The following is a 27783-nucleotide window of genomic DNA, read 5'->3' on the forward strand; positions in this document are numbered from 1 at the left end:
ACTGAGGGCATAGGGACTTTCAGGCCCATAAGAGAGGGAAGCATCATGTGCAAAGGATGGCAGGTTCTTGTGGCCCACTTGAACAGACTGATACCATTCAGTCTGGCCAATAAGGTTACAAGGTAGAAAACCCTAAATAAAATGAAAGGTAAAATGTGGTTGCATGGGACCTGGAATACTTGGACACAGGATTCTTAATTCATTCCCTTCTATGTTGTTCTAACTTATGGGAACAAGATATTTTGTATGTTACATCAGTATTCAGATACTTTAAGCAGTAGATCAAACGTATTATACCTGGTGATTTGAATTTGAATTTTCAAGGTGTCCAGGCCAGCTGGACAATCAAGTGCGACCCTTAGACCCTGTGGAGAGGGCTGAGATGCATAAGAAAATAAAAAGGCACAGCACGTCAAGATGTCTGATCAAGCTGGCAAAATTTTTATTGTTCACACCGGTTATATACTTTAAAAACAGGATATGGGGAGGGGTAGGAAAGGAAAGAGGGGTTTGCAGGTGGAGGAAGCTAGCTGCAGCTGTGGGGTCTAACTAAATTATTCTTACAAAGCCTTTCCATTACCAGGGGTTCTAAAAACATCTATCTAGCAGGATGTTGTCTAAATCTAGAGATCAGGAGGAAGGGTTACTAAGGTGGGTTGCTATGAGGCCTTATTTGAAGTTCTGAGAACTGACAAGTGAATCATGGAAGGTAAGCAGAAAGAAGAATAGTAGATAGGAAAGCCAAAGGTGAGTGTTTGCCAAGAGTAAGGCCTTGCCATGGCTTTCCACATCAAGGGAGTTTAGCTAGAAAATTTCTTTTTGTTTTTGGTGAATGTGACATTTAGATTTCTACATTCATTCGAGGTGGAATAAAAATATTCCTTCTAACAGACACTATGGCACAACACACATTCTAGTTCTCTGGCTCTTAAAAATCTTTTGCTCCATCTTCCACAATGTTTCTATGGCCTTAGAGATAGAACTTGTACTGTAGCTCTATCAGTGTGGCTGAGCATCCATTTGTCTCTTTTTTTTTGGCCAGTTATAGTTTTCTGAAATGGTCTCTGTCTGTTTCACAAAGTGCCTTTCCTCATGAGAGGTGAAATTTACACTTATCTATGGTTATAGAGATTGGTATTTAAAATGCAGTTAAAAATAATACTGTTGTAAGAAAGAGATAGTAGTAAGTTCTCCTTTAGAGATTGTTGTCTTCCTAGTCAAGTGTGTGCCTTTAGGTTTATAGTCAAATTAAACAGCTGTTGGTGATCCCCAAGTTATAAGTGCAACTGTTCCACTCATGTGGACATCTTATAATGTTGGCCATTTCATTTTTTATTGTTGTTATTGTTGTTCAAAGATGTTATATTTATGTAGGACTACTGATTGCTTTTCTCCGGTAACAGCTTACACCATACCTTTTCATCCTTTGAGGACCAGTTCTGAGGGAATAGATTCTAGATCAGTTTGTATTAATTTTTTCTAGCCTTTGATGTGAAGTATATGGTGTCATGTCACTAAAACTCTTACTTTCAAAACCAACCTGTAAGCAATATGTGACTAGACCTCTATTTGTTTGGCATTGGTTCATACTAAATTACAGTTGATCATTATTAGTCTTTAAGAATTCTCATAAATTTTACATTCATTTTAATTTCTTTACCTTTGAGAATTTTCTCAGCTAGAAGAAGAAAACTTTCTTTCTGCTCTTTTAAAGTGCTAGTTTAAAGGTAGTTGGGTTTTGTTTGTTTGTTTGTTTGTTGTAATCATTGTGGCTCTTAGTCCATAAATGGAAGAATCTAAATAAGTGGCTTTTGATTCATGTTAATTTGATCTTATCAGTCTCAGATTTTTCTTGGATAGATAACATGATGAAGAGAAATTATGCTTTACTAAGATACAAGCATTTTCCCCATATGGAACTGAACATTGACTGACATTGCATCTGAGAATGAAGAAACTTCAAAATAAATCAAATACGTATTGCTGAATTCTTATAAGCCTCTTCTAAATCATTCCCAAGTAACTGTACAATTCTTCCCCCTTCTCCTAAGAGAAAAAAAAATCTTATTTTTTCTCAGTTTTATCAACTGCGTTTTTTTTCTCATTTTTTGCTCAATATATTTGTTAGACTGTTTCATGTGGGAGAAAATAGAGGCGCTCTTGGATCATCTCAGTGAATGGGTATTTATTTTAAAGCTACAGAGAAAGCAATGAGGAAATGAAAACATATCTGCAACAGAGCAGCTAGTCAATTGTGGAAGTGGCACATTGTCCATCTCTGGAGGCCATAGGAGTTCTAGGCAGCTGCTTCTATAATCTAGACCCTAGTTTCTTGTGCATGGATGCAACACTTTCCATTTCCTATGTTTACAGTTTGTGCATGGCTGTTAGCAAAGCTCAATTTCCTCTCTACTTACTTTAGAGCTTTCAGAGGTATTTATTATATCCTTTATTTTCTCCATGTGGTGTATGTATGCTTGTGTGTATGCAAATATCCATATGGCAGTCAGAAGACAACTTGTGAGTGTTCTTTCCTATCACCGTGTGAATCTAGAGATGGAACTCCAGACTGCGGGCTTCATATTGAAATTCTGTAAGAGGAATCAGTTAGGTCTATTAATTGCTATAGGGCATTATAGAGGCTGCAACATAAACTCTAACAGATAGTGGAGTGTGTGATGCCTTAAGTTCTGAAGTGTGTAACTGGAAGCTGTGGTACAAGCAGAAAGTTAAGGAATTCAGGAAATAAGCATGTGACCATGAAAGCCACTAATACTGTGCTGGGTTAAAACCACACTTATCAAAATAAATAAATAAATAAAAATAACATAACAGGCCAGGCAGTGGTGGTGCACGCCTTTAATCCCAGCACTTGGGAGGCAGAGGCAGGTGGATTTCTGAGTTCGAGGCTAGCCTGGTCTACAGAGTGAGTTCCAGGACAGCCAGGGCTACACCAAGAAACCGTGTCTCAAAAAAAAAAAAAATTAATTAATTAATTAACATAACATAAATATTTTTCCTATGGAAAAACAGCAAGTTCTATTGATTTATAAATATAATATATATAGTTATAATCGGGTAGGATGATTGTCCAGTATGAAGCAGAATTTCACTTTTTTATTGCTGGTTAATATAATTATAATTTTCATATATACAGAGTTCTCAAAGAACACATAATAGTTTTGTTTGGTGAGAACAGGTTTTAACTGTGTTGTGTGAATTTCTTGCAATTAGCAATGTATAATATTTTTGGTCAGAAAAATTCACACAGATGTTATTAATGAATCACATGCTTTAAAAAACTGAGTTTCTTTATGGTCTTGAACAAAATACTCTATTCTTAAATTGAATGTTATTAAAACTTGATTATATCACACCCAGAAGAATTTTTTGAAATATCAAAAATAAAGTATAATTAGCATTAGAGAAGTAGTTAATAAGTTAATTTGGTAGTGAGCTTAAAATCATGTAAGATTATGTTTTAGCTTGTATCATTAAAATTTTCAGTCATCTACTGTATTTTATCATTGCTATTTATGAATGATCAAGAACAGAATATATATATATATTGTACTTCATGTTTTTTTGAAAGTAGAACTATTAGAAATGGCACTGGAAATAAAAGTATTTTAATTGTTCATTAAATATTGTAATTATCCATAGCTGCCTATATAGAAGAAACATAAAGTAATCAATAAATATAATTATAGTTCACAAGAGTTTTCATGAATACTCAGTGGTTGATTGCATTCTGCCCAAGTCCATTCCAGAAGAACTACAGAACGGAGAGGGATTTGGATATATCATCATGTTCCGGCCAGTGGGCTCAGCAACCTGGATGAAAGAAAGGGTGGCTCTTGTAGAATCATCAAAGTTCATCTACAGAAATGAAAGCATCATGCCCCTGTCTCCCTTTGAAGTCAAAGTGGGAGTGTACAATAATGAAGGAGAAGGATCCCTGAGTACCGTGTCCATTGTCTACTCTGGGGAAGATGGTAAGCTATTTTCAGTGCTGGAATGGTTTTTTCTTGTAACTTTACGTACAATTTGATTTTTTGTTTGTTTGTATCATTTTTCTTGAGGCTTTCTCTTAATATGATGATGTCTTTTCCTTGATGGTAGAACCTCAGCTGCCCCCAAGAGGAACTTCTGTCCAGAGTGTTTCTGCTTCAGAAATGGAGGTTTCTTGGAATGCCATTGCTTGGAATAGAAACACTGGAAGAGTGCTGGGCTATGAGGTAATTCACATTGCCTGAACTCTGCATACAGATGCTGCACCTCCCTATATAATACCTTCTGTTTGTTAAGATGACGTATTTCCTTTTGTATAATAGTATATGCATTATTGTTCGGCTTTACACCATTGTACCTAAAGAGCTGTTAGAATAGATTTTAGAAAAGAAGAATTTGAAATATGGAGAAATGAAGCTATGTTCTCTTCTGGCCTCTACATGCAAAGATACACGTGGTCATGCACACAAAGACACATACACTCTCACAGTTGTATACATACACAAACAAATAAGTTATTTTCAAAAATGTTAAAAGCATAAATAATTTATTTTCACTTACAATTTCAGAGTTTCAGTCTATACAAGGCTTGTTGCTTTTGGGGGGTGTTGGTCACACAGTGAGGGCATAATAGAACATGTGACAGGGAAAGATGCTTGCTATGGCAGCAAGAAAACAATGACAATGGACAACTCCCTGGTCACATTATAGCCTTCAAGGTCATGACCTCAGTGATCAAACTTTCCCTACAAAGTACCACCTCTTCAAGATAATTCTACTTTCCCATAATTTCATTGGCCTGTGATGAGTCTTTCAATGCAGAAATCTTTGGAACAGCATTGCAGATCTGAGACATAATAATGTTTTAAACTCAAAACAGAGATGAGAAGAGAGAATGTTTCCATGTGGTCTTAGGAAAATAAATTTACCACTATAAAAATATGCATTTTAATAAGTATATGATTGCAATTAATTAAGATGTATAGACTAAAGCATTGCAGGTAAAAGGCAAATATCATGCAGAAAAACCTGTTAAGAGGACAGAGCTCATATGAAATTACCAGAATATTGCTTTTCAAGTGATCAAAAATAAGTATTTAATTATTAAAATTACAGTCATTGTATTCTTACAGACAGGTAAACTTGAACCCTTGTAGATCTTAAATCACAGAATTTTACTGACAATTTTCCATAGAATATGAGAATCAAGGTTGAGGGACCTAAGTGACAAGGAAAAAACCAATACAGTTTCATTTAAATTGTTCAAAATGAAGTAAATCACATTTATACAACTTTGGTTTTGATTAAGAGTATGTAATGGGAACACATTTAATCACTTATTGGTCTTCATCTTGCAATTTCAGGGCATGGATATTTTGTCTTTTAAAAAAACAAAATATTTTCTAAATATTTATAATTTTTTTTCTCTCTCATTTTCTTATAATACCCCCGAAAAAGCAAAACCAAAAACAAAAGCAATGGAAAAAAAAAAAAAAAAACAAGAAAATCTTCTTCTTAAGTGGCAAATGCCTTTGAAATTCCATGCCTAGAATATCAACTGCTTTTACAGAGACCTGAGAATGAGTGGAGATATAGATATAGATATAGATATAGATATAGATATAGATATAGATGATATAGATATTCACATATATATGTATGTATTCTAACTTGCTATATTTGGGAGCTCAAGAGCTCATACTGAACTTATACTTTTGTTTTGTTTTCATATGTCTGAAACAATGTTTTACATAGCAAGTGATCACAGTGGGTTGAATTATTAATTATCCATGGTATCCGAGAACTCTGATGGAAAGGATAATACTAACAAATCTGAAACTTTGATTGATGGCATGAGATTTGTTTTAGTCTGAATTATTATATGCCCTTTATAAAAGTTGATAATTTTACATCATTTTGGTAAACTAAAAATGACAGGTTGTTTCTTTTCATGGTGGAGATTTCTTGTTCACTGCCTATTAATATTAGATATTTATTTTGCTGGGGAGGTATATCTGTATTAATAATTTTTATCATTTGTATCTTACATACTCTAATGTTTGATATTTTAGATGAATACATTTATTCATCATGTGGTTTCACCACTCAGGTCTTATACTGGACAGACAACTCCAAAGAATCTATGATTGGTAAAATTAGAGTCAGTGGAAATGTCACAACCAAGAACATCACAGGGCTAAGAGCTAATACGATTTACTTTGCCTCCGTGAGAGCCTACAACACTGCAGGGACTGGACCTTCAAGTCCACCAGTTAATGTCACCACCAAAAAGTCCCGTGAGTATACACTCTAATCCAGGTCATGCATAGCATTAATCTGTGAGTAGTAGATTTTTCTATTCTCCATGGCTATTTTATTCTTCCTATCACAAGCTTCTATTTTTCCATTTGCCTGGTGACTTGGTTTGTGCTTTTACAGATAATTTTGACATAATATGGTAATAACTAAAATAAGACTTTTTGATATTTTTGGATTTCTGAAAAAGAAGTAGTTTGATTATGTCTATGACTAAGAGAAGAACTCTTAAGATTAGGGTCTTTATTGCCTCCTACACAAAGAGCTAAAATCAGGACTTCTTGGCTATGAATACAAATTGGTTACTCAGTCTTCAGAGTTTCGATCATTTCACTTACATAAAGAGGATAAAGCAACATTATTTCTATTCTTATAATATTTGATTAAGGTCAAAGAGATAATAACAAAGGACTGACTCCAATATTTAAAAATCTGAGTTTTTATAATTAAACAGCCATTGCCACGTAATGATCTGATGACAATCTTAGCTATGGTTCTGCAAGGTGTTTCAAAGAAGACTTTACTATTTCTCTAGGGAACAAGTTATTTGCATAAGGTGATTGCTCCAGCTGCAGTGTGCAACCTCAGCCACCACATACAATTGTCTAGTTAGTGGGTAGTCTGTCGCATTGCACTATAATGTTCCCTGAGGGGGTGTTGTATATGGTTGAATTGCCTGCTCAGTTAAAATCAAGGGTTATTATAAAGTGTTTGAATAGTATTGAAAAAAATTCCCATTACACAGATTGTGTTAAGATGAGAAGGTGATACACATTTTAATTGTAGCTATAAAGCCATCTATTTAAATCTAATATGTACACATGTTTTGCCCCTTGCCAACTTTTTCCCTATCAAAACCTAAAGATTATTATAATACACAAAGATGAACTTGGATTGCCCAAACCTCTGTATTTGTTCTTTCTTTATAGCCACTCTGACTAATTCTCTTTTCAGGGGTTTCTTTTTGTGTGTCATTTTAATTATTTTACTTTATATTTGTGTGTGTGTGTGAGAGAGAGAGAGAGAGGGAGAGAAATATATATATAGAAATATATATATTCGATTTTATTGTTAAAAATGCAGTCCTTTGAATAACTTTAATGAAATTTAGAATAAAGGCAAACATTATTGGTATTATATAATAGCACATTATTTCCTCCTCAAGGGAGGAATATAGTTTTTAAAGCATTTTTATTAACTAGAATTAAGTTTATTTAGCATGTACACTGTGGAGGTTTGAATAGGTATGTTCCCCATAGACATATGTTTGAATGGTTCACCTGTAGAGAGTAGCACTATTAGAAGGTATGGGCTTTTGGAATAGGTGTGGTTTTTTGAAGGAAGTGTGTCACTTTGAGGGTAGGCTTTTAGGTCTCCTATGCTCAACCTATACAAAGTGTGGTCCCCTTTTGCTGTCAGTGGATCAAAATGTAGTACTCCCATCTCCTTCTCTAGCCTGGACACTGCCATGCTTCCTGCCAAGATGATAATTAACTAATCCTCTGAAAGTGTAAGGCAGAGCTAATTAAACATTTTAATTTATAAGAGTTGCCTTGATCATGATATCTCTTCACAGCAATGAAACCTTAAGACAGAAATTGGTACCAGAAACTGAGACATTGTTGTGATAAGGCCAACTGTACTTTTGTTTAGAAGGATGTAGATTTTGGTATTTTGAATTAGTAAAGCAATGTAATACTTTACGTGATTCATAATGGGACATACTAGTAGAAGTACAGAAGATAGTCATGCTGAGAGTGATTTGAGCTGTGGGGGCCTTTCTCAAGAGGTGTCAAGGAGAAGAATTAGGTTGCCTAGAGACCTATTTTTGTGATGTTTTGGTCAGGGATTTGGCTGCTTCTTGCCCTTATAGGAAGATTCTGCCTGAGGCTTAAGAGATTTAGATTAATTAGTTGCATTAGCAAAGGAAATCGCAAAACAGCCTAGTATAGACTGTTGTATATGTCCTAAGGTTCGTTCTTACTAAGAGCATTTAATGAAAAGAAAGTAACTCAAGAAGGAAAAATATAAAATATACAGTTGGAGGAGAAAGGAAGAACCAAAAAGTAGAATGGAGCTAAGTCCTATGTTCAAGAAGATAAACAGATTAAGAAAAGGAATAAAGAGAGTGATAACCTCAAGGGAAGAAGCCACCTAACTAAGCTTTCATTGTGAGAAAAGAAATTAAAGAACTTAAATCCAGATGTGGTGGTTCATAACTTTAATCCCAACACTCAGAAGACAGAGATGCAGATCTCTGAGTTGAAAGTCAGGCTGATCTCTAGAACAAGTTCTAGGACAGCATAGCATAGGTAGTAAAGAAAGCTATTGAGAACAGAAAGGTGGTGAAAATGTAATTAAAAGAGGGAACTGTATTCTACCTCTGGGATACAGCAGTGCTTGCCAGCTTTAGCCATGTGGTTCTGGTTTTAGAGTCAATGATAGGAGAAAGTAGTTATGGAATCACCTTCTGAGACTAAGAAAAGTAACTGAGGCCAGCTGTTCAGCAGGGGTGTTTCTGCATGGAGTCCCATAGAGTCTATTGTGGGAAACTGTGAAGGTAAAGCCTGGATTGCATTGGATAACCCAAGTAGTTGGAGATTTGAGTTTTTACATCAGACATGGAGATGTGGAGTTTGCTGTTTGTCCAGCTGGGTTTTTCTTTTTCTCTTGCTTTGATTATTTCCTTGCTGAGTTCCCTTCCCCATGATTAGAAATAGTAATATATATCATGTGACATGATATGTTGGAAGTATGTGATATGTTTTATTATGGTGATATAGTGATGATGATGATTTTATAAAATATTACAATTAAACATTTGCATGAATCTCAGAAGAGACTTTGAACTTAGGAAATTTAAACATTATTGAGACTGTGATAGACTATATGGACTCTTGAAGTTAGACTAAATGCATTTGACATTATGTTAGGTCTATAAACATCTGGGAAACAGAGTGGAATGAACTTGTTTGAAGTTTATGGCTCCATAGACTCATGTGTTTGAATGCTTAGTCCATAAGTAGTGGCACTATTATGCCGGGGGCTTGCCCCAGCGTGGGTGAAGGGGGAGAAGCAGCTTCTTCTTTCTTCTCCTCCTCCTTCTGGTTCTTCTTGAGGCAACCCTATGATACTGTAGCTGACCTGCAGTCAGTGATCCTGTGGCCAGAAACTGGCACTTGCATCCCAACCCTAAGACCAGAAAGGGGTTAAGTAAATAGCCTTGTACTATCCTAAAAACTTCTTCTGAGGGTAAGAGACTGCAGGCTAGGGTGATTAACACCTGTAGCCTAATAGCAGAGTATTAGGCAATGTGGCCTTTGTTCTATATCAGCAGGAACTGCTGGGCTCTAACTTGCATCTGCTAGTTTGAGGTTGCAGAAAAAAAAGACACTTTAAAAAGTTGCTATAGATTTATTTAAGTATAAAAAGTATCCTATGCAGCTATCTGAAGGGAAAGGTGGGAAAGTCCTGAGTGGGGTAAAGGAATAGACTCTAACAAAGTAAAAATTCTAAGGGAGAAAAATTTTAGGCAGGGAGAAGAAAAGGAGAGGATGAAGGGCTCCTAACTAACATCTACAACTACAACTACTCTACTGCTACTGCTAATGACTACTACTGCTAACTACGACTACTCTTTGTCTTCAGTACTTATGCATCTTTCAGAGTACATGGTCACATGTTACAAAGTTCATCAGGAGTTCACACCAAAATTAGAATCATAAATAGAAATAGAAGTTTACAACACAGATTGTTTACCTGAACACCCATTAGGAGTAATTATCTAGCTAGACATTCATCACCTGTCTAGCTCCACAGGTTCTCTGAAAGTTTGAAACTATAACTTAAGAAATTAGTAAAGTTTTGTATAGACAATCCCAGGCAATATTTTTTCTTCTGTCCTGGTACCTATAATAAATCGTTAATTGCCTTTTAGTGACCCTTGGTTAATTGTTTTACAACTTCTTGGAATGTGCTCTGAGCAGGAGAAAGTCTGGTTACTATCTCACTCGGGGCAATTATCTGATAACACTCCGGACACTGGCAGAGTTCTCATTGCAGTTTTGACTATGTGTGAGGGTTCTCATAGCAGTTCCATTATAAAAGCTTAATAATCATTGATATAAATTTAGGAATTCTTATAGGATCATCATTAAGACTTAAGAAGTCATCTATTTGTCTATATAGTATCATTACAAGACAGTACATCCTCGTGGATCTGCAGAGATCTGCTCCAAAGGGGTGTGCTATTGCTTAGTGATTGTAGCATGTGTATAGTAATAATAATAATAATAATAATAATAATAATAATAATAATAATAATGGGAAAGGCATATTAATAGCAGGAATCTTTCCTAAAATCACATCTCCACAGCCTTGCTGGATGGAGCACACTCGTCGCAGATTATATAATAATCCAAGGCAAGCATTTCAGGATGCTCATCTGCTAATTATTTAGCTTGTCCCATTATGGCTCCTGACACTATTATTAACTTTGTTGGGCTAGGTGTGGCTTTGTTTGAGGAAATGTGCTACTTTGTGAATGGGCTTATTATGCTCAAGCTATGCCTAGTGTGGCCATTCTATTGCCTGGGGATCAAGATGTTGATCTCTAACCTCCTTCTCAGTACCATGTCTACCTGCATTCTGCCATGCTTCCCAATGGTGGTGATTCACCAACCCTCTGAAACTGTAAGCCAGTCCCAACCACATGCTCTCCTTTATCAGAGTTGCTTTAATCAGGATGCCCCTTCACAACAATGAAAACCTAACTAAAACACAGTGGTCAGAAAAATATGAGAATCAAATTTTAGGTGGAAGGTTCACCTTTCTTCACATATTTATCTTTTATATTCACAAGATGAAACCAAGGAACAAAATCTTGTAATTCCTAATTTTCTTCATAGGAATGATGTTTTTCTTTCCTATCTTGTTTCTGTCATTCTCTTCCTTCCTTCTTTCCTTTCTTTCTTCCTTCCTTCCTTCCTTCCTTCCTTCCTTCCTTCCTTCCTTCTTTTCTTATTTTTTAACTCCTGGAGTCCTGGGGCTTAAGCATACAACTTACCATTTCAAGTAGATCCTGGACTTCACAGCATACCTCAACTCTAAAAGATGAGAAGAACTTGAAAGTAAGGTTATGCAAACCTACACTCATCATATTTGAGATCTGACCAAGTTTCTTCTTTGATTCATTCCATGTTTTATATTACAGATTTTAAAATGCACACTAGTAAAAACTTTCCCAAGACTTGTAATAAAATTTCATCAACAATATATTAAAATAAGACATTGTTTTAATTCCATTGTTTTGGAGTTTATGAGTCAGAGTGAGTTTTACAAGCTAGAAGGTGAAGGATTAGCAAACTAGGCAAGGACTACCATACCAATCTGAGGGATACTTGCTTTCTTGCTTCTTGAGAAAAGTTACTCCCCTGGGGCATGCAGCTTCTTTCACAAACTCCCACAGAGACATACTGGGAGTTGGTATGGGTTGACTATAAACTTTTTCCTGCAGGCTTGTGCTTTGAACACTTTTCACTTGGGTTATTGTGCTACCGTGAGAGTTAGAAACTTCAGGAGGAAGAATTTTGACAAAAGTAGGTCACTGAGAAGGGTCCTAAGAGATGTATCATCCCTGGCTCTTAACCTGATGTGTTCTCTGCTTCCATTACAGGCAAGAAATGAACGTATCTCTTCTGCCTCACATTCTCCCCATCATGATTTCATAACCAATTACATGGAGCCAAGAAATTATAAATCAAGCTCATTAAAGCTATGGACTAAAATGAATTTTTATTTCACTAAGTTGTTTATTTTAATCATTTAGTCATAGAATTTACAAAAGTAAATAATCAAAGAATTTTCAGCTCACACTCCATCAGTCCAGTTTCTCTAACTTGATGCCTTTGCTACCTCACCTTCTTTTGAAGACCTTTGAGGCTATGTTGAGTACCCTGTAATATTCCAGTAGTTTCCCTCTTTTAGTGCTGTGGACTCATTCCTTACCACAATACTTCTTTTCCATTATGGCAGTGTTTCCATTAAATATGAAGAATGAGAGCATGGACAAGGTGAACATGTTTGGAAATTGTAATCCACACAATAAGAGACTATTGACCACAGTAGTGTCCATAGTCCTGGAGAATCTTTTTTTTTTTGTTTTTCCATGTAAAATTTCTACAGTGTTCCCATTAGCATTTCTATATATAAAAATATAAATGCTGAGAAAATTCTTTGTCCTGTTAGCTGTTAGACTATGAGCCTGTGAGACAGTAAGCCTGCAATCTCCTTACCCTATGACCACCATTCTAATTTTTCATTTTCCCCTTTACAATATTACTTGTCTCTCTTTAAACAGATTTTCACATTACTTTTCAAGTGGAACTCAACAGAGAATTTTTTTCTCAAAACATAATTATACCCATCTTTTTATCCTGAATTTTTATTGTTTATAATTTCTTTAGTATATATCTTCTGGCTCTTAAGTATTCCCAGTTTTTCTTTCACAGTGTTTACTGAGCCTAAGAGGATTTTGTATGTGTTCTTTCTTTAAGATTAAGCCCACAACCATATCATCTCTTATGTCCAACATCTTTGGCATTCATGATTCATTAGGCAATACAGATTCATTGCACTTTCTTTGAAAGAGAGGTGCCTATGATTGAAGCTGAGAAATTCTTTTGTCTATGTTTTTAAATTATACAGAAAATACATAATTTCTCACTTTGTTTTATCCCCTTATTTTGACCAGTTCCTCCAGTTCACCTCTTGATCTCATTACTCTCTCTCAAATCAATGGCCTCCTTTTTTCTTTGATGTATACATACATATACAAACACACACATAACAAACAAAAACCACACAGTAAATATATTTATCTTGCTCATACTGTATATTAATGTTTCTTATAGGTATATGGCTTAGGGGAAACCATTTTGAATTGGATGAACAATTTCAGGTAGAATTATTCCCTATGAGCAACCATTTTCCTTATTTAAAGCATTTCCTTGTTTCCTGTAGTTCTTTGTCTAGGTCTAAGTCTCTGCTTCCCCCTTTGACTAGCATGTCCTTCAGTTTTAATTACTGATCAGGTTTTCTTTGAATATAGCCATGGTGATTAGACTTTGTAAGTGTAACCTCTTTTACATTTCAGGAGACACTATTTCACAGCAAGCTTCCTGGTCATTTTTCTCTTACTTTCTTTTCTGATCCCTGAGCCTTAAGTATGAGGGTTGTCTTGGTATTAGAAACTTGAATAACAAGTATTTATAGTTTTTCCCCACCTTCTCTTGTATTAGTTTCAGTGTATCTGGTTTTATGCGAAAGTCCTTTATCCACTTGGACTTGAGCTTTGTCCAAGGAAATAAGAATGATTTGCATACTTCTACATGCTGACCTCCAGTTGAACCAGCACCATTTGTTGAAAATGCAGTCCTTTTTCCACTGCAGAGTTTTAGCTACTTTGTCAAAGATCAAGTGACCATAGGTGTGTGGGTTCTTTTATGGGTCTTCAATCCTATTCCATTGATCTTCCTGCCTGTCTCTGTACCAATACCATGCAGTTTTTATCACTATTGCTCTATAGTACAGCTTGAGGTCAGGGATGGTGATTCTCTCAAAAGTTCTTTTATTGTTAAAAATAGTTCTCACTATACTGGGTTTTTTGTTATTCCAAATGAATTTGAGAATTTCTCTTTCTAACTTTGTGAAGAATTTATTTGGGATTTTAATGGGGATTACATTAAATCTATAGATTGCTTTCTGCAAGATGAACATTTTTTACTATATTAATCCTACCAATCCATGAGGATCGAAGAGTTTTCCATCTTCTGAGATCTTCTTTGATTTTTTTCTTCAGAGACTCGAAGATTTTGTCATACAGATCTTTCACTTGCTTGGTTAGATTCACACCAAAGTATTTTATACTATATGTAACTATTGTGAAGAGTGTCATTTATTTAATTTTTTTCTCAGCCTGTTAATCTTTTGAGTAAAGCAAGGCTACTGATTTGTTTGAATTGATTTTAGAACCAGCAACTTTGATGAAGTTGTTTATCACTGAAACTAATAGAAGAGAAGGTGGGGAAGAACTTTGAATAATTGGGCACAGGAGAAAAGTTTCTGAACAGAACGCCAATGGCTTATGCTCTAAAATCAAGAATTGACAAATGGGACCTCATAAAATTGCAAAGTTGCAGTAAGGCAAAGGACACTGTCAATAAGACAAAATTGCAACCAACAGATTGGGAAAAGATCTTTACCAATCCCACATCATATAGAGGGCTAATATCCAACATATACAAAGAACTCAAGAAATTAGACTCCAGGAAACAAAATAACCCTATTAAAAATGGGGTGCAGAGCTAAACAAAGAATTTTCAACTGAAGAAACTCAAATGGCCAAGAAGCACTTAAAGGAATGTTCAGCATTCTTAGTCATCAGGGACATGCAAATCAAAACAACCCTGAGATTCCAACTCACACCAGTCAGAATGACTAAGATCAAAACCTCAGGTGATAGCAGATGCTGGTGAGGATATGAAGAAAGAAGAACACTCCTCTATTGTTGGTGTATTGCAAGCTGGTGCAACCACTCTGGAAATCAGTCTGATGGTTCCTCAGAAAATTGGACATCGCATAACCTGAGGATCCAACTATACCACTTCTGGGCATATACCCAAAAGATGCTCCAACATATAACAAGAACACATGCTCCACTGTGTTCATAGCAGCCTTATTTATAGTAGCCAGAATCTAGAAAGAGCCCAGATGTCCTTCAAATGAGGAATGGATACAAAAAAAAATGTGGTACATTTACACAATGGAGTATTACTCAGCTATTGAAAACAATGAATTCGAGAAATTCTTAGGTAAATGGCTGGAAGTAGAAAATATCATCCTGAGTGAGGTAACTCAATCACAAAAGTACACACATGGTATTCATTTACTGATAATTGGATATTAGCCCAGAAGCTTGCAATACCCAAAATGCAACTCACAGACCACATGAAGTTCATTAAGAAGGAAGACCAAAGTGAGGGTGCTTCGGTTCTTCTTAGAAGAGTAACAAAATACTCAAGGGAGAAAATATGGAGACAAAGTGTGGGATAGAAACTGAAGAAGGGGCTGTCTGGAGACTGTTCCACCTGGGTATCCATCCCATGTGCAATCAGCAAAGGTAGACGCTGATGTGGATATCAGGAAGTACATGATGACAGGAGCCTAATATATGGTGTTCTTTAGAGGTCGGCTGGAGTCTAAATATTCAGAGGCAGATGCTCACAGCTAACCATTGAACTGATCAAGGGGTTCCCAATGGAGGAGTAAGAGAGAATACTGAAGGAGATGAAAGTGTTTGTGGCCCCATGGGGAGAGCAACAATACCAACCAGCCAGAACTCTGTGTCTAAACCACCAGCCTTTTCGCACATAGGGAGGAACCCATGACTCTAGGTGTATTTGTAGGAGAAGATGGCCTTGTCGCCCATAGGTGGGAAAGGAGATCCTTGGATGGCCAGTGTGGGGGAATTCGAGGGTGGGGAGGTAGGAGTGAGAGGGTAGGGCACATCCTCATAGAAGCAGGAAAAGGGGGGGCTACAACAGGGGGTTCCTGGGCAGGGTGGGAAATGGGGTAAGGGGATAACATCTGAAATGTAAATAAAATATCCAATAAATAAATAAATAAATAAATAAATAAGTAAAAATGTAGCAAACGCCTAAGGCTAGTAAGTAATGGATCTTGGAGAACTTGCATACCACCTTACTAGGCTATCATAATTCCTAACCTCAATCTAAATATTAATCTGATGCCCACTGTTAAGAGTAGTTTTCATTCATTTTCAAAGAATGTTCATTTTGCATTAAATGGAAACTACTACAGGAAAACTCCACTCATTAAATTGCAGAGTATAAGTGCTTCTATGGTGCATACACCCAAATGATAAATCTATAACTAGCATTTTTAATATTTTTGTCTTTAAGTAGACTCTTAGTGTCTCTGCCATTCCTAATAACATAAGAAAGCCCTCTTTAGATCTCTACTAATTTTCACCTTCAACATATTTATATCTGAGAAGGGATCATATAACTTTGTGCTGTTGTGAAACTGAGGCAAAGAGTAAGAATGAAACTTTCTTCCATTCTTCAATGGAACTCACTTCCAGAGTTAGAGAAGTGAGGACATGCATGCTAACTCATCCATACTTTCATTTTGACTCACAAAATATTTATTTGCGTGTATACTCTGCAGAGTGGGGGACTACATGCCTGTGTAAATGTTTATACACATCTGTGTGTTCTTCTATGGAAGCCAGAGGACAGTTTCAGGAATACATCCAACTACTTTGAGATAGACAAGGATGGCTCTCCAGCAAGCCCTATGGGTTTTTCTGTTTGTATGTTCCTGGCTATGGACTTCAAGTGTGCATCACCACACCAGGCATTTTTAAATCCTGAGAATTGAACTCATGCTTGTAAAGAACCACTTTACCAACTGAGATCTTTTAGAAGCTGAGGTTTTTCTTATTTGATAATTATGACTATATGTTTGTAACGGAAAAGCAGAGGTGAGAATTATTCTGAGTTCTGGAGTTTACTGGAAAATTGAAGGAAATAACCTACCTAAAGAAGACACCCCATGTACAGTGAAGGTACATTGAACGGTGTTTTTTTTTTTTTAAGAGAAATTTTCATCTGGGGTCACAGATAGACACCCAATGTGTTAGAAGTGAAACAACTTTAATGAAACATTGAAGGCAGCCCTGATTCTAAGTGGTACCCTTAGATTTAACTTTGATTTTCCATGTCCTTGAGTTGACATCAAGATTACCTCTGAATACTGGTAGCACAAAAAAGAGAAAATCTTCATCCATCACACATTGAAACTGTCACCATCTAGAGTTTCAATTTGGTACTTAGTTTTTCATTGTAAAATTAGAAAAAAATGAGAATTCACATTTACCAAAATCTCTGTTTCCCATGATTGGCTATCATGACAGGCAAAGCTGTGGAGAAGACAGAACTTTATTACTTTTACCCAATGTAAAGATTCTGTTATCTATACAATGAATAGTGCTGTCAGGAGCAACACATAATCTTAAGTACTGAGGTATGCTTGCTTCTTATAATTTCTCTCTTACTAAGCAGCCAAGCATAAGAGAAAGACAAATGATATTACTACAAGCTGCAAGAAATGTCATGTAGAAAATAAGAAGTATAATACACATAAGAAAGAGTATGGAGAAGGATGCATATCTGGATAAGTATCCACAATATTAAGAGTTAGGGGTCAAAGATCTCTGTGTATATATGTATATATCTGTGCATACACATGCATATATAAAGGTTCATAAGTATATTACAGTTGTTTCCTATTTTATGATAATAACTGGTGATGATCATAGCACAGTACTTTTTTTTCAAATACTATATGTGATGTAATTGTAAGTATCACACCTTAGTAAAAATAATACATATCCAAGACATCCAAGAGGTATAGCAAATGCACTGTGATTCACACAGACATCACTTAGATGGCACTTAGATTTACAGTGAAAAAAAGGAAATATTTACAGAAATTACAGGTGGAAAAGAAAAGCATAAACAAAACATTGCGCTTGTTGTAAAAAGTCATACTCAGACAGTGCAACAGAAGATGTTTGCAAATTTGGGCTCAATTTGGACATGGATATTGACTGACTAGCACTCTGTACTGGATTCTTTCTTGCTGTAAATATGCAATCAATCCATATTTAGACATAAAGGAAGCATTAAGCTTTTATTTCATCTTGCACTTATGTTCTTTCTCTCTTGCCCAAATGTCAACCCCATGCTGTTACTTAGAAGTGTAACATAAGAAGTTGTTTTTGAATTGGGTTCACAGTGTGAACTACAGCTGAATATAAATGCCATCTACAGAAAAATTGATTACAGGGAAACCATTAGAGCTGTGAAGGGCTGGTTTAATGCCACTCTGTCACTTGATTAATAGAACATGATTTTGGTCTTAGGAAATTGGCTGCAAAAAAAAAATTTAAAAAGTAGAAAAAGTGTTTATTTGTTGAGTTTACCATTCTTGAATGTTATACAAGCAGCGTAATATGTTTTGTAAGATACATGTGACACGTGCTTTGGTTTTCTTGAGGTATTAGAAATTTTAATTTCATTAAAGAAATAATTCTTCATTCTTTAATCCTTCATACCAAGCCTGGACAGTTAACACTGCAAAAAGTACATTGATAGCCTTCAAAAGAGCTTTCCAAAGTTTTGGGTTGCTTTTTATTCTAATGACACAGTGATGACATCAACATTCATGTTTCTATATTAATACCAAATAAAGATAAAAGTGTCTATAGGGCATGATAACTTACCAGGCAATTAGCTGAGACCTTTCCTTGTATCTTCCTATCAGAATTACATAGTAAATTCAAGAGCAGTGTCACAAAGGGAGGATCTTCAAATCATGCTAATTAAATTTAAGAAATGAGTCATTTGAAAATGCTAGAATCATATCATCTGGGGCAAACCACTTTGAACACAACTGAAAACAGATTATGTCATCACCAGTCGGTGGAGAACCACTATACCTAAGAGAGACTCTTAATAGCCATGGAGGCTTGATTACAAACCTCTGACAAAGCAAAGGTTTCCTATTGTATTTCATGTGAACCAAGAATTATATACACTAGGAATTATGACTCTCATTTCAGAAGTAATAAAGGTAAGGCTCTTGGGTATAATGTTGGAACTTTGACCTCAAAATCAGAGTCTTCCCATCCTCCAGACACAAGAGAAGCCAAGCATTCCATGTAATCCATAGAGTTAGTTAGACATACTAACAGCACTTCTCATGGTATGCCCATGGAATGCTTTGCAATCTGCTTTAAAGAAACAAATGCATACATACAAAGAACAAGTTTATTACTAAAGTCACAACTGTATGCCTTTCTAGGTAGCAAAATTCAGCTCCCTGATTACTTGCCTGTTGCATCAACAGTAGACTCAGTATTGCAAGGAATTCTTTTACACTAAACCAGTTAAACAAACAAAAGCCACAGCAATAAATGAATGATATTTGCAGAGAATAAAACAAAGCAAAACAGCAACAACAAAAACCAACCAGTGACATTGAACTGCTGAATTTATGTGTTCATGTTAATTACATGATGTCGTTGTTAGTTTTGATCCTCTGTTGTAAAGAAATGTGCACAAAGAGCACACTAGAAGATATTGGCTCCCTGATTTCTTGTGAGAATTTTTATCTTTTATATCTGAAAAAAAGATTATAAAATTCACTTGGAAATAAATGAAGAGAAGATAGATGTAACAGGACCCTTGCCAGAGTCTGTCGTAAATAAAAATAGCATTGGCAACTGTTAAGTGTGTATTAAACAAAGATATTTAATGCTCTCAATTTTAATTTGGTTTATTTTACCAAGAAATTGTCTAGGCTATGGCCAGACATATTGGTCCATATAAATACACATGAGTTACTATAGGTATGACCATGGTAATTTGACCTTGATCGTAGGATTGTACAATCAATGCATGATTCCCATTTTGTCACCTGTGAGCACATATTAAATTTGACAAAGAAAATAAGACATTGATTAGCTTTAGATTTAGTTTTAGATTTAGTTTTAGATTTCAGACTCTATGATACATTTTCATGAAAATCTGAATCATCAGCTTATTAATTTTTGAGCCATGCACTATGCTAGGCAGTGAAGATACAGAGTAAATAAAAATGGTACATCCCCTCAGAAATCCATAGAAATATGTGAAAAAATACCTGCTAATATAATAAAACTATAGAAATAATAATTGGACCCCATGAAACTACTCAGTAATTATTTTTCTAGCTATAACATGCCAAATTTGGTAGCAAAGCTAGGTGATCAGGAGTGGGTTTGGGAGGTCATTAGCAATGACCCTAGTTTTAGTATGCTGAGCATTTACCAGTGATCTGTAAGACATTAAACAGTAATTGATTCAAAATCCTCAAGAAGTTGCCTTCATTTCCATCATTGCTTTAATGAGTTAAATGCTAAACTCTCTATATACCACACATTGAGAAAAGAAACATCTTACCAGGCAATTTGATCTCTGTCTCAGCTTTCCAGTTGAACTATTTTTAAATCTCTCCTTAGTTTTTCTAAGTCTCCAAAAATAATCATGTGTTCTATTTGAGTAGTAACATGTTGTCATGGTGAAACCATTGGACACTGGACAAAAACTGTATTCTGTTTTGACTCAGCCACTTGTTGTCTATATACTTTGGGACAAGTGACTTTTTTACTCTATAGTCACAGTACAGTTACCATATATAAATCATTAAAATCGAACTGTATCTAGTATTTTTAAATGATAATTCTCCATCCTTTTCATATGTGATAGTCCTCCACTCCAACACAACATTAGTTTCAAAGCACTGAGAAACCCATGTTGAGTTCAGAATAAAAGTTATTTGGAGAGATCAATGTACCTGTGAGGATTTTCCCTTTTTCTGGTTCCTAGAGCATTATTAATAGTATAAAGCATCCATTTTTTCTTCTAGTGCACAGCCACCTTTGCTTGAACTAACATAAACATGCACTCAAACTAAGTCTTCTAGTCATATGATTGACAATCATCAATTTTTTTTTAGAATTTTTAGCCTGGGCTATATCAGTATAGAGGAACATTCAAACTTTATATACTGTGCTCAGTTGTGATTTCAGCCACACACAATGAATGACAAAAATGGTCTATGGGAAGCTGGCCAAGGAACATGGCCATGCAATAAGAAGCACAAAAGGAGTGTGTTCACTTGGTCACTCGGGTTTTTTTGAGGCTCTGCAACAATCGGGTATGGTTCAAAAAATTATCCTCTACATACCTTTCATATTTTATTTGTGTCATTTTTCTTAATGTATCTTAAACTGGTTTTGTTAATTACAGTGAAAAATAGCAATATAGGATTAAAGATTTGATGAGTATTCACAATGAACTATATATGAACATATGAACACAATATTTATGTGGCTATGCAAATATGTAAAATACTTCCAAGTTGAATTTGGTTAGCATTGAATAATATAATAGAATCCTCCATCTTTTTCTATATTATAAAGTAAGCAAACTCAACATTAATGATTAATAAATTAATACTGGACAGTCAGCAAACTATTATTAATTCATAAGTCTGTCACAAAGACTTTCCCAAATGACCAAAATTTTGAATAAATTTTCCTGCTATGATTAGAATCAGTATGATATTTCAAATAACAATAAACCACTTCATTCCTTTTATGCTAACAATGGGGATTTACTTTTCTTTTCATGTGGCTGCATTATACTATTAGCTAATTAATATTCATTTGAAACTTTATTATATTTTAAAGCTCCTAGCCAACCACCAGCAAACATTGCCTGGAAGCTGTCAAATTCTAAATTATGCTTGAATTGGGAGCATGTAAAAACTATGGAAAATGAGTCTGAAGTGCTGGGCTACAAGGTATTTGCTTTTCTATTTGATCTGTTAGTTATGTTTTTAAAGAATCAGCAATGTTATGATAAAATATAAATAAAATTTGTTCATATGTATATATTAGGATTAAAATATTTTTTTAATATACCCTTGCTTTTTTTAAATTTTGTTTTATTATTTTATTTATTTATATTTCAAAGGTTTTCCCCCTTCCCAGTTATATGCTCTCTCCACTTTCCTGTCCCTCTTGCTTCTATGATGGTGCTCCTCCATTCACCCACCCCTCCTACCTCAGTGCCCTAGCATTCTCCTAAATGGGGCATCAAGTCTTCACAGGACCAAGGGGTTCCCCTTACATTGATGCCAGATAGGGAAATCCTTTGCTATATATGCAGCTGGAGCCATGGGTCCCACCATGTTTATTCATTGGTTGGCGGTTTAGTCCCTGGAAGCTTTGGGGGGGGGGCATTCTAGATGGTTGATATTGTTGTTCTTCCTGTGGGGTTGCTAACCCCTCCAGCTCCTTCAGTTCTTCCCTTAACTCTTCCATTGGTGTTCCCACACTTAGTCTGATGGTTGGCTGCGTGCATCAACATTTGTATCATTGATGTTCTGGCCCAGCCTCTCAGAGGACAGTTGTACCAGGCTCCTATCAGCAAGTGCTTCTTGACAACAACAATAGTGTCTGGGTTTGGTGTCTGTAGATGGGATGGATTCCTAGGTGGGACAGTCACTGGATAGTTTTTCCTTCATTCTCTGCTCCACTCTTTGTCCCTGTGTTTTCTTTTGACAGGAGCAATTTTGGATTATTGTTCTTGAGATGGGTGGATGTTGCCATTTCTCAACCAAGGGCCAATGGATCTGGTCTTTACAGATTCTCTCTCCCTTTTGTTTGGGTATTTTGACTAATGTCATATCTGTTGGAGCCTGGGAATCTTATAGATTCCCTGGCATCTGGGACTTTCTAGTAGCTACCACCTACTTCCCATCCCCCACTACTATACACTTGTTTAATTTTCTGACACTCTGTACTACTTCCAGTTCTCCTCACAAACCTGATCCTGCCCCCTCCCTTTTTTCCTGCCAGTCCTTTTTCCCTCCCAGATCCCTCTCTTTCTCTACCTCCCATGATTATTTTCTTCCCCCTTCTGAGTAGGACTGAGGCATCCACACTTTGGTATTAATTCTTCTTGGGTTTCATATGGTCTATGAGTTGTATTGTAGATATTCCAAGCTACTTTTTTTAAAGCTAATATCCACTTATCAGTGAGTATATGCCCTCTGTGTTCTTTTGTTAAATGGGTTACCTCACTTAGCTTATATTCTAGTTCCATCCATTTGCCTGCAAATTTCATGAAATCATTGTTTTTAATAGCTGAATAGTACTCCATTGTGTAAATGTACCACATTTTCTTTATTCTTCTGTTGAAGGACATTTGGGTGCTTTCCAGCTTCTGGCTATTATAAATAAGGTTGTTATGAACATAGTGGAGCATGTGTCCTTGTTATATGTTAGATCATCTTTTATATATACTCCCAGGAATGATATAGCTGAATTGTCAGGTAGTACTATGTCCAATTTCCTGAGGAACCTCCAGACGGATTCCTAGAATTGTACCAGCTTGTAGTCCCACCCACAATGGAGGAGTGTTTCTCTTTCTCCACATCCTCACCATCATCTGCTGTCTCCTATGTTTTTGATAAATATTGTATTTTCTACATCCAGTCATGGATAGATCAATATAGATATGGAGAATAAATCAATCTAAGTCCTATCTATGAAATCATTTTTCTCCAGATGATTGCCCTTTCTATGAAGTAATAATAGTTCTTTGTAGATGCAATTCATGATTGATGTTAATGAATAAGTTTAAGTGGAATATAATAAATTAGGATACAGTAGATATGGGCTCTTAACAGCACAAAAGGAATCTCACAAAAACATTATTGAGTATTAAGTCATCTCTGAATGCCCATGGCAAGTAATCCCCATTAGTGATAATGTAAATTAACTCTGGGCAGACATATATATTCAGACATTTGTAATGGGTCCAAACTAAAAGTGACTTTTCACAGTAAGCCCTAAAACTAATATACTCAAACTTCATGCATGAGATGATAAATCTATTTCCAATCTAGGGACATGGATCTTAAGGAAATACTATTTCTCAATAATAAATGTAATGATAAGTAACCCCTAGATATTTGCATGTGAGGAGTATAATATCAGTAATGATTCTCTTATCATAAGTGAGAGCAATGATACAAACATGTTCCTTTCCCCTCATCATAACAGCATCTGAACCCTCAGTAAACACCAAACTCATCTGAACTTGGCTCTCCCTTTCATACAGATCCTCTATCGGCAGAACCGACAGAGTAAAACTCATGTTTTGGAAACAAATAACACATCAGCTGAGCTTCTGGTTCCATTTGAAGAAGACTACTTAATCGAAATCAGAACGGTCAGTGATGGTGGAGATGGAAGTAGTAGTGAGGAAATCAGAATTCCGAAAATGTCAAGTGAGTTGAGTTGCTGCTTTGTCTAATCTAGGCATCTGCAGCACAGACATTCCCAGGGACTTTCAGATTGTTAAATAAATGTTGAGTGACAAAATAAAAGGTCTGTGCTTCCATTTTCAATTGTGAGCCAAAGGTGATGAGCCAGTTTTTCTTAAATCATCTGTCACATTTAACAATGGGCTTGAATTTTTGCAGTTTTCTCATTTGCAAACAAGATAAAAATGAAAGAAAGAAAGGAAGAAAGAAGAAAGAAAGAAAAAAGAAAGGAAGAAAGAGAGAGAAAGAAAGAAAGAAAGAAAGAAAGAAAGAAAGAAAGAAAGAAAAAAAGAAAGGTAGATAGGTAGATAGAAGGAAGAAATGAAGTTAGGAACAGCAAAGAAAATTAATGAAAAGAGAAAAAGATAATTTTATGGTTCATTATTTCTGTACAAAATTTAGGACTTTTTTCTTTCTACAAATAATCAAAGTTCTCAAAGCAGAAGCAGTGAAATTGAAGCATGTATCCCAATGTTATTCTTTCCATGTCTGTGGTAGACATCAGTAATCAGTCTTAGCATTTATACTAAGCTGAAGGCTTCTCAATCATGGTGAAAGTAGGCCAGTCCCATGGTTATCAAATAATGCTAAATACTAACTAGTTTTTCTTTAGAAGCATCAGGCTCTCATCTTCCTGAAGCTTCTAAGTAGAAGTATTAGTCACTAAATGTTGGCAGGTTCTAACATAATTTCAAATGCCCTCACCTATTTGGGCATTTTTATTCTTCATTTTTTACATTTGAGATGGCATCCTATAATAGGAGGAGTTGTTTCTTAAACTTAAATTTAATGGAATAAAATAGTATTATTAACAGACAAATAACAGCATAGTTTCTGTCTCATGGAGTTAATACAGTAGGTAGTCTCATGCATGAGAGGTGATGATTTGATTTTTATGTTTTCCAGGTTTGAGTTCCACGGGAGTTCAGATCTTGAAGCCCAGTACCCAGTTCCTGTCAATGGCTGGGGTTTTTTACTGTTTTGCTATTCAACCATTTTCATGATGAATCAATCCATGGATCTTTGGGAATTTTCTGAGAGCAAATCATTCTGTAAATACATTCGTCAGCCTCCATCACAAGACATATTCTTAATACAGACTTGTTTGGAAAGAAAAAAATGTATATTACTAAGATCTTGTAAATATCTGTGGTACATTAATAAAACAGTTTTAAACACTTTGAAACACTTTGAATTTTAATGTTCACACATCATTACACACTTGAGGGTGCCAAATTAATCTGAGGATATAAAACTGCTGTGTCTTTCAGTTGACTTATATGAAGAATATAAATAACCACCTCAATAATGATTATAGATATAAGACAGGTGTAAATTCATGTCTTTTTTATGTGCTCCAGGTAATATACTTCACTATTTACAGTCCTTAGCACCATTTGGAGTAAAATACAATCTCTTGTTTATAGTTGTATATATCTCCCAGATATAAGATTTTCCGAATCCTGGTGCTGCAATTTCTGATTCCAGTTGGAAGAAATATTTATACTTGACAATATGTCAGTATGTACGGTGATCTTTCTTCTTAGTCTTTATAAGAAAAGAGCAAAAAGAGGGGAGTTTTAGGCAAAGAAACAGAAATGAGTAATCATTGAAAATAACACGTCTTTCCCTAAATTAACATCTAGTGAATAAATTTCTGGTACTTCTTATAAAATAATTATATTCTACTTGGCCTTACATTTACATAGTAATAAAAATCTGGAAACATATTTACTTGATCTGATTTACTACATTTGGGTCACAGTGGTCTTTCCTTTTCACATTTTTTGTTTTTCTTTTCTTTTCTTCTTCTTCTTCTTCTTCTTTTTTTTTTTTTTTTTTTTTTGCTTTTTTATTGGTTATTTTCTTTATTTACAATTCAAATGCAATTCCCCTTCCCATTTTTCCCCACCACAAGCCCTCTATCTCCTCCTCCTTTTGTGAGGGTGATCCTCTACCCACCCACTCACACCTGCCTCAGTGACCTAGCATCAAGCCTCCACAGGACCAAGGGGCTCTCCTCCCAGTGATGCCAGATAAGGCCATCCTGTGCTACATATCCAGCTGGAGTGTTAAGTACCCCCTGTGTACTCTTTAGATGGTAGTTTAATCCCTGGGAGTTTGGGGGATTCTGGTTGGTTGATAATGTTGTTCTTCCTATGGGGTTCAAACCCTTTTAGCTCCTACAGTCCTTTCCCTAACTTCCCCATTGGGGCCCTCTTGCTTAATCCAATGTTTGGCTGTGTATATCTATCTGTATTGGTGCAGCTCTGGCAGAACCTCTCAGGGGACAGCTATAGTAATCATTTCTTGGCATCAGCAATAGTGTCTGGGTATGGTATCAGTAGATGGGTCCCTAGGTGTGGCAGTCTCTGGATTGCCTTTCCTTAAGTATTTGCTCTACTCTTTGTCCCTGCATTTCCTTTTGACAGGAAGAATTCTGGATTAATATTTTTGAGGTGGGTGAATGGCCACATCCCTCAACTGGGGCCCATGCCTTTCCACTGGATATGGTCTCTACAGGTTCTCTCTCCCCTTTGTTGGGCATTTTGGCTAAAGTCATCCCTGTTGGGTCCTGAGAACCACTTGGGCCCCTGGCATCTGGGACTTTCTAGTGGCTACCCCCCAGTTCCCCTCCCCACTGCAACACACCTACTTTCAAATTACTGACCCTCTGTACTTCTCCCCCATTTCCTCCTATATCTGAACTTCCTCCCCATTTTTTTCTGCCCCCTCCTCTGTCTCCCCAGATCCCTCTCTCCCTCTACTTCCCAGAGATTAATTTCTCCTCCCTACTGAGTAGGACTGTAGCATCCACACTTTGGCGTGATCTTCTTTCTTCTTGGGTTTCACATGATCTGTAAGTTGTATTGTGGGTGTTCCAAGCTTCTTTTAGAGTACATACCATGTGTTTTCTTTTGTTAAATGGGTTACCTCACTCAGGATGATATTTTCAAGTTCCATCCATTTGCCTGCAAATTTCATGAAATCATTGTTTTTTAATAGTTGAGTAGTTGTATACTCCATTGTGTTACTCCATTGTGTAAATGTACCACATTTTCTGTATCCATTCCTCTGTTGAGGGACATCTGAATTCTTTCCAGGCTCTGACTATTATAAATAAGGCTGCAATAAACGTAGTGGAGCATGTGTCCTTGTTATATGTTAGAGTATCTTTTGAGTATATGCCCAGGAGTGGTATAACTGGGTCCTCAGGTAGTATTATGTCCTATTTTCTGAGGAACTGCCAGACTGATTTCTAGAGTGGTTGTACCAGCTTGCAAACCAAACCAGCAATCATAAATATAATCACAATTGGAAAATAATAATCTTGTGAATCTGTCTAGAACTAATCAATCTCAGCAACAGTCAGCAGCCCTGCATGCTCCAGAAGCACAGTGTTGAGAGAAGTATAAGTTGAGCACCAGTGTT

General features: G+C 35.9%; 1 protein-coding gene across 2 annotated transcripts in view; it reads left to right on the forward strand.

Annotated features, from left to right (window-relative positions):
- Cntn6 (contactin 6) overlaps positions 1-25534 on the forward strand; it is a 334089-nt gene extending 308555 nt beyond the window's left edge. The window contains exons 18-23 of one of the 2 annotated variants that reach the window (XM_034511787.2): positions 3761-3995; positions 4123-4238; positions 6122-6308; positions 21707-21819; positions 24147-24315; positions 25258-25534. In XM_034511787.2, coding sequence (XP_034367678.1) covers positions 3761-3995; positions 4123-4238; positions 6122-6308; positions 21707-21819; positions 24147-24315; positions 25258-25355 — 918 coding nt within the window. In that variant the 3' untranslated portion in view covers positions 25356-25534. The remainder of the gene's footprint in view (positions 1-3760; positions 3996-4122; positions 4239-6121; positions 6309-21706; positions 21820-24146; positions 24316-25257) is intronic. The other variant, XM_076940196.1, reaches the window with a different exon arrangement.
- Positions 25535-27783: the final 2249 nt, after the last annotated feature.

The sequence above is a fragment of the Arvicanthis niloticus genome, chromosome 9, assembly GCF_011762505.2.
Source record: "Arvicanthis niloticus isolate mArvNil1 chromosome 9, mArvNil1.pat.X, whole genome shotgun sequence".
Taxonomy (NCBI): domain Eukaryota; kingdom Metazoa; phylum Chordata; class Mammalia; order Rodentia; family Muridae; genus Arvicanthis; species Arvicanthis niloticus.